Source organism: Pteropus medius, unplaced genomic scaffold (genome assembly GCF_902729225.1).
Source record: "Pteropus medius unplaced genomic scaffold, Ma_sr-lr_union100, whole genome shotgun sequence".
Lineage (NCBI taxonomy): Eukaryota > Metazoa > Chordata > Mammalia > Chiroptera > Pteropodidae > Pteropus > Pteropus medius.
In genome coordinates this window covers 6,175,283-6,182,718 of record NW_024354499.1, presented here as the reverse complement: position 1 = coordinate 6,182,718, position 7,436 = coordinate 6,175,283, and the positions used below count along the sequence as shown (strand labels likewise).

General features: G+C 48.2%; 1 protein-coding gene across 1 annotated transcript; it reads left to right on the top strand.

The window, feature by feature from the left end:
* Positions 1–145: 145 nt before the first annotated feature.
* Positions 146–6,787, top strand: DQX1 (DEAQ-box RNA dependent ATPase 1). Its single transcript, XM_039852698.1, has 11 exons — positions 146–1,048; positions 1,286–1,479; positions 1,888–2,272; positions 2,617–2,850; positions 2,939–3,038; positions 3,142–3,300; positions 3,391–3,582; positions 5,116–5,235; positions 5,408–5,598; positions 5,919–6,109; positions 6,317–6,787. The coding sequence occupies exons 1-11, from the start codon at positions 812–814 to the stop codon at positions 6,471–6,473; spliced, it is 2,160 nt and encodes a 719-aa protein (XP_039708632.1). The 5' UTR covers positions 146–811; the 3' UTR covers positions 6,474–6,787.
* Positions 6,788–7,436: the final 649 nt, after the last annotated feature.

The following is a 7,436-nucleotide window of genomic DNA, read 5'->3' as shown; positions in this document are numbered from 1 at the left end:
TGTGGATGAGATCCTCCTTGTAGGTTTGTCAGGGGTGGTCAGAATGGAACTGTCTGAAATCACCTGCTTGTGTCAAGAGATGAGTGATATTAGGAAGTATTAATTGAACTGAAGACCAAGCAACTGGACCTAGCTGGGGTGTTCACCAGCTGTTTCCTTGTGAAGAAACAGCTGCAAAACTGCAAGTCCCAGGATGCTTTTCATACTACGTGGTGTCTATAGAGTTCACACATGCCCAGTGTGGTGGTTGGAGCCTTTTTTCCATAGGCTCCTGACTAGATTAGATAAGGTGGAGCAAATGGCTCCACCCCAAAACCAGTCTTAAGGATTGTGTTTGAGCCCAGCCCCAGGATAGAGCCGGAACTTACCTTTGTACTTCAAGCTGGTCAAGGTTAGTAGTAACCTGGCCAGGTGGGTTGAAACAGCTGCCATCCCGACACGTCTCAGATCTGCAAGCAGGTTTGAATCCAGGATCCTTGTGGCCCTGCTCCCCAATTCCTGTCCCCTCCTCTTATTCTTTATCTTTTCCCACCCTCAGACCTTCCCACAGGTCTCATAATTCCTGCTGCCCCAGGAGACCCCTGTACAGGATTTTTACTACTTGGCTACAGGGTAATAGTCCTCTTTTGATAGTCCTTTACTTGGAGACTCAAGTCTCCACTGTTTGCTGGAAGGCAAGAAATGCCGGGAAGGATGGACCTTAGTGCATTATCAGCTGAAGGTACAAGTTAGGGATCAGGGCTGAGGTGGGAAGATAATACAAGGTATTAATGACTGCCCTGACATCTATAGGTCCTGCCAGTCAGCCACCATGGCCTCTCAGCTTCTTAGGCTGGCAGAAGAGTCTGGCCTGAGCCCTGGGGAGTCTGAACTGGCTGTGAATCCCTTTGACGGGCTCCCCTTCTCTTCCCGCTACTATGAGCTGCTTGAGCAGCGCCGAGCCTTGCCTATCTGGGCTGCTCGCTTTATCTTCTTGGAGCAATTGGAAAGTAGCCCCAGCGGAGTGGTGCTGGTGTCTGGAGAGCCTGGCTCTGGCAAGAGCACCCAGGTGGGGAGAGATTCTGAGAATGGACAAAGGGAGGGGCTGGGCAGGGGTGGATTGGGCTGTCAAGGGTTATGGGGGAGGTGGGCAAAGGGAGTATATAGTTAGGCAGGCCCCAGGGTGGCGAAGGACCAGGGCACTCCCCCAAATAAGGAGAGATTAAACTGGTCATAGCTCTCCTAGCACTTCTGACTAAAGTCCTATGCCTTGCCGACTGGTCGTCCTTTCCTACCCCTACCTCAGATCCCTCAGTGGTGTGCAGAGTTTGTGCTGGCCAGGGGGTTCCAGAAGGGCCGGATAACTGTCACTCAGCCCTACCCTCTGGCAGCCCTGAGCCTAGCCTTGCGCATTGCTGATGAGATGGACCTGATCGTGGGTCATGAGATTGGGTACAGCATCCCCCAGGAGGACTGCACTGGACCTCACACCCTGCTCAGGTGAGGTCTGCAGGCCTGACTCAATTCTAATTCTCCTTACCCAGCAGAAAACGAGCCCAGTCCTCTGACATCTTACCATATCTTCCCTCAGCCCAGGTCACTCTTTAAATCATGCATTATGCAAGGCTGAATTAAGCCCTTTAACCCCAACCTAGACCTCAGACATTCATCCTCACCCTCATCATGAAAGTCTCACTTTCCCAGCTGGATTACAGCTCGTGAACAAAGTGGTGTCCATCAGTGAGGTTGTGGGTCACTGTTATCCACAGGAATCCAGTCACAGGGTCTTTTTCTGACCTTCATTATCAAAATCTATGCCCCCCAGGGAGAAGCCCCCCTGGATTTATGGGATGGTCAATGTCCACACTGGTCCACACTGACTCCTCTGCCCATTACCAATGTCAACAGGTTTTGCTGGGACAGGCTGCTGCTTCAAGAGTTGGCCTCAACTCGGGGTACTGGAGCCTGGGATGTGCTGGTGCTGGATGAGGTTCAGGAGCGGTCAGTGGCCTCAGATTTGCTCCAGGGGCTGCTGCGAAATGCCAAGCTGGGAAACCTTCCAGACGACCCCAGAGTGGTTGTGGTTACTGACCCAGCCCTTGAACCTAAGCTCCAAGCCTTCTGGGGCAATCCTCCTATTGTACATGTACCCAGAGGGCCTGGCAGGTATCCCATTCTCATCTACAGGGACACTGTCCCTACTGATAGAGTGGAAGCTGCCTGCCAAGCTGTGCTTGAATTGTGTCGGAAGGAGGCTCCAGGAGATGTGCTGGTATACCTGCCTAGTGAGGAGGTAAAAAAAAAACCAGGCTGCAAAAGAGGTGCTCCTTATGCCGCCTTCCTGTCCCAGGGGAATGGGAGCACTGCTTGTTAGGAACACTGGAGTTGTATTTATTCTCTGTTGGGGTTCTGAGGAAAACTAAAGAATTTCAGGGTAAAATGGACTACCACCCTCTTTTTTTATTCCATCTAATGGAGAGATTTGTGTTTTAGTGAATTCCTGAAATTATAACACGCCGCAACTTTATGAGTATGTGCACTTTTTCAGAGTGAAAGGCCATAGCTTTCATCAGGTTTTCAAGGGGGTCTGTAACCCAAAAGGTGAGAACGGCCCTAATGCCCCACCCCTCTCCTCAGGAAATTACTCTGTGCTGTGAATCCTTGTCCAGGGAAGTGGGGACCTTGGCTCTCCAAGGACCTCCACCACGGGTGCTGCCCCTTCACCCAGGCCACGGTCAAGCTGTTCAGGCTGTGTACGAGGACATAAATTCAGGTGCCCGAAAGGTTGTTGTCACTCACTGGCTGGCTGACTTCTCCTTCTCCCTCCCGTCCATCCGACATGTCATTGACTCAGGACTGGAGCTTCGAAGTGTGAGTGACAGAGATGAGGGGGTGTGGGGACTAAAGATACGAATGACCCGTTCTGATCTGTCATGACTTTGGTTGGGGGCGGCGACAGGTGTACAATCCTCAGATCCGAGCAGAATCGCAAGTGCTAAGGCCAATCAGCAAGTGTCAGGCAGAGGCAAGACAACTGCGGGCAAGAGGGGCTCCTCCAGGTAAGAGCCTTTGCCCTCACTGAGATCAAATGTGAAAAGAATTACCAACGCGCAAGCCCTGAGAAATCTGCAGTGCTCTTCTCCCAGGTCTTTCTCCCCTCAGGATCCTGCCTCTGCCTGTATCCTAAGTCGTTCAGAGAACTAGAGGCTCCCCCACTGCCCCAACCCAGGGTGTGTGAGGAGAATCTGAGCCCCCTGGTGTTACTGCTAAAGAGGAGACAGATTGCAGAGCCAGGGAAATGTCAATTCCTGGACTGGCCTGGTGAGCACTCCTCTTGCCCAAATACTGCCCACGAAGTCTGACCATGAGGCTCTGAGAAACCCTCCTCTGTAAGCCCTGTTTCCTCACCAGCTCCAGAAGCACTGATGCAGGCCCTGGAAGACTTAGACTATCTGGCAGCCCTGGATGATGATGGGGACCTGTCAGACCTGGGTGTCATCCTATCAGAGTTCCCTCTGCCCCCTGAGCTGGCCAAAGCCCTGCTGGCTTCATGCGAGTTCGACTGTGTGGACGAAATGCTCACCCTCGCTGCCATGCTTACCGGTATAACTCAGCTCTCTCCCTGGCTCTTTCAGCTACTTAAGTCCTTCCCCTTGGTGTTTCTGTGCTCCAAAAAGCTAGCCCTTTCCCCTGTGCTCCAGTTTCCACCCCTCACAGTGCCTGCAGAACCAGGCTTAATCAGTTATCCCTCTTGTGCATCTTTAGCCTTTTCCTTCTGCTGGTTCTTGCCTTTCAACATGCTTAAATCTTATTACTAAAACTCCACACCTCTCTTTCTCAACCCTATCCTCCCTTTCAACTATACAGTATAATCTGTCCAAGTCCATCTACTGTATTCCTCACCCACCATTCTACCTTCAGACCCACCACAGCACTGAGACAGACTTCAGCTCACCAGTGACCTCCCAAACACCTAATCCAGTAAACACTTTTGGGCCACATCCATGACCTTTTGACACTTGAAAATACCAACCACTCATACCTTGAAACTGCCTGCTCTACGCCTCTGTGACTGCTCATGGTTTTCATCCTACCTCAGTGACCATTACCTTAATCTCTTCCTTGGGCTTTTCATCCTCTGTTTGTCCACTGTAAGTTGGACCTCAGGATTCTTTGCCCCTTTTGTCTTCTCATTCCCTGAACTCTCCAAGCAAGTTCATATACACCCATGTTCTGAAGGGCCACTTTCATACTTAAAATTTCCAAACCTTGTATCTCCCTGCCAAGACCATTCTTTTGAATCTTAGATTTAGATACCCAACTCGTGATGGACATTTCTACCAGAATAGTCAACAGTACTTCAACCTAGAACTGAACTTGAGCACTTTTTTAAATGACCTTACCATCACCACCACAAAATCATACCATCATCTCTGCAGCTCCATTACCATCATTCTAGATTAATCTTTATCCAGGTTCTTTCATTTTTTATCTTCTAAATGTTTTCTAATTCATCTGCTCTTCTCAAACTCACTGTCGGTGCTCATGTTACATCCCATCACTGCTTAGCTGGATTCCTTCAGTAGCCTCCTAACTAGTCATGTAAACTTCATCAAACACATAGACTATCTTACTTAAAAACTCTTCTTCAACAGTTTTTCTTTACCGTCCAGACAGAATGTAAACTCATTTGCACAGCACGTGCAGCCTCTCATGACCTAGCCCTAGCTTCATCTCCCGTCACTCTGCCACACATGCCATTCCCTCCACACATTCTAGGTGCTTGCAGTTCTTCAAACATGGCATGCTACTAACCTCTGTGCCTCCATGTTCCCATGGTCCAGAATCCTCTCTCTGCCCCTACTCCACTGAGCTAATTCCTGCTCAGACTTCAAACATTGGCCCATATACCTATCATGCTCATCAAGTTTGCCTATCTCTCCCACCAGACTCCAAGCTCTTTGAAGGTAGAAACTGTCTTTCATTTGTTTCTCTCCAATGTCTGATAAAGTACATAGCACCTAAAAGTTATCAATGTCTTTTGAATAAAGTTTCCGAAGTGACACATCTACCTTTTCACAATTCCACCTGTACGGCTTTCCTTTCTCATTCCTCAAAACGACTTTCTGCTTCCAGCTGCCCCTGGGTTTACCCATCCTCCACTCTGTACAAAAGAAGCTGCCTTACGTCGGGCCCTGGAACATGTGGATGGTGATCACAGCTCTCTGATCCAGGTGTATGAAGCCTTTATACAGAGTGAGTGGCCCACTCTGCACCCTCTCGTAGAATCCTAGATTTTCCAAAAGGTGGAAAGTGGTGTGCAACCAGCTGACAGATGTCTATGCCCAGGAAGAGGAGGCCCTTTGGCCAAGGGTTGGGTTCTTTCAGGTATCTCAAGGACTTTAGTTGTACCTGGTCCTTTTCCTAGGTGGAACAGACAAGGCTTGGTGCCAGGCTCGGGGTCTAAATTGGGCAGCACTGTGCCAAGCCCAGAAACTTCGAGAAGAACTCCTAGAACTCATGCAACGAATTGAACTTCCCTTGTCCCAACCAGCCTTTGGCTCTGAGAAGAATCGCAGAGACCTTCAGAAAGCATTGCTGTCTGGCTACTTCCTTAAGGTTAGGGGAAAGAGTTGGGATCACAAAAGGAGCAGAAGACAGAGGAACCAAAGATTGGTATGCCACCTCTGAAACTGGGGACCAGGTGGCCATTCAAAGGATTCTTTAGAACCAGGAAAAACTTTTCCTTTGAGGTTTTGGGGTACAAGGACTATGGAAAATGCCATATGGTATGGTAGGGACTATAACATCTAGAGGTAATGCTTTACTTTTAATACTCTCACCACCCTGACTAATTCTTTCTCGGCCTCCTTTACTTTTTTCTACTGTCTGCCTCTTCACTCTCACTTACTCTTTCAATATTTTTGCCTTTCAATGAGGTGGCCCAAGACACAGATGGGACTGGAAATTACCTGCTTCTAACCCATAAGCATGTGGCCCAGCTCTCCCCATACTGCTGCTACCGAAGCCGCCGGGCTCCAGCCAGACCCCCATCATGGGTGCTTTACCACAATTTCTCCATTTCCAAAGACAACTGCCTTTCCATTGTTTCTGAGATTCAACCACAGATGTGAGTTCCCTGACAGCCCTTCTATACTGGCCATTCCTAGGCCAAAATTATGACTGGAGAGTTAGTCTTCAGAAGAAGAGGGGATCCTAACTGGTTTGTAGTAACATGATTTGAGAAGACAGTTTGTGGAAGGGGTACTGAGAAGTTTAAAAATCTGCATTATGAGGGAGGATACAGAAATCATCTGATTATTACTCTCTGTGTCAGGCTGGTGGAATTGGCCCCTCCGTACTTCCTGAGTAACCTGCCCCCCAGTGAGAGCAGAGACTTCCTGAACCAACTTAGGGAAGAAATGGCAGCTTCTTCAACAGAAAGTGAGTCCTCATCCACCCAAGAGCTTGGAGATGCCTGTGTCCTGCAGTGACCTGTCTAAGGAATGGAGCAGAGCTCATCTCATCACATTAGATCTTCTCTCAGTCTAGCACCAAGGCAGCCAGCCAGATTTAGAAGCCCCAAGATTAGGGTCAAATATAAATCTTGGAACATGAGCCTCAAAAAATGGGGTCTCAGAATGGAGAGACTTGGGTAAACCACAGTCTACATAAAGTAAGATCCTTTCCTTAGCCTTCTTCTATTTATTGGAGAGGGACTGATATGCCCCCTGTATCCCCAACTTAAGCCAAACCTATACTTGTGTTCTCTTTTGGGATATTAAAGTCCTTTTTCTATGGTACCAAATTTGAGTTTGGTTCTTCAGCAGCATATACAACATTCATGAGTTAGAGATGATACAATATCAAAGAATCATGGCCAGCACCTCCAGCGATATCCCTTTGCCTGGTCCCCACCTCTGGTCAAATCTTTGTGATGTGGCTGACCTAGCTGTCACTAACACAGAACATGAGTAGTTTGAATACAGATGGCCTCTGACCCTACCTAAAGCTCACTTCCCTCTATCACCCTGCTCCTGCCTCCAGGGGAGGAAGAATGGGGGTACTATAGGAAGCAGACAAAATCTTTCTTTTCATCTTCATACAACTTAAGTCCTTCTCAAACCTCAAGGCTATTTCAACCATCCCCAAATTCTCAAATTTTCCATCAACAAGCTTTCCAATAGTCTCTGGCCCAACTACAAGCTAAAGTCTTTCTAACAACTTCAAGAACATCATGCTTTCCTTTCTTTCCACTTCAGTACTCCTTTCCCTTTTCCTGCCTTGGACTAATGCCTTAGATATCCTCCATCATCTTGCACATTGTAAATGTGTTTGTAGAATTTGCTGGGGAAAAAATACTTAATCTTTAGAACTGTGTTTTTCTCCTCAGAATTTCCTCCCTTAGAGATTCTGTTTTCATCATTCCATCTATTCCACCTCTATGTGGACGTCAA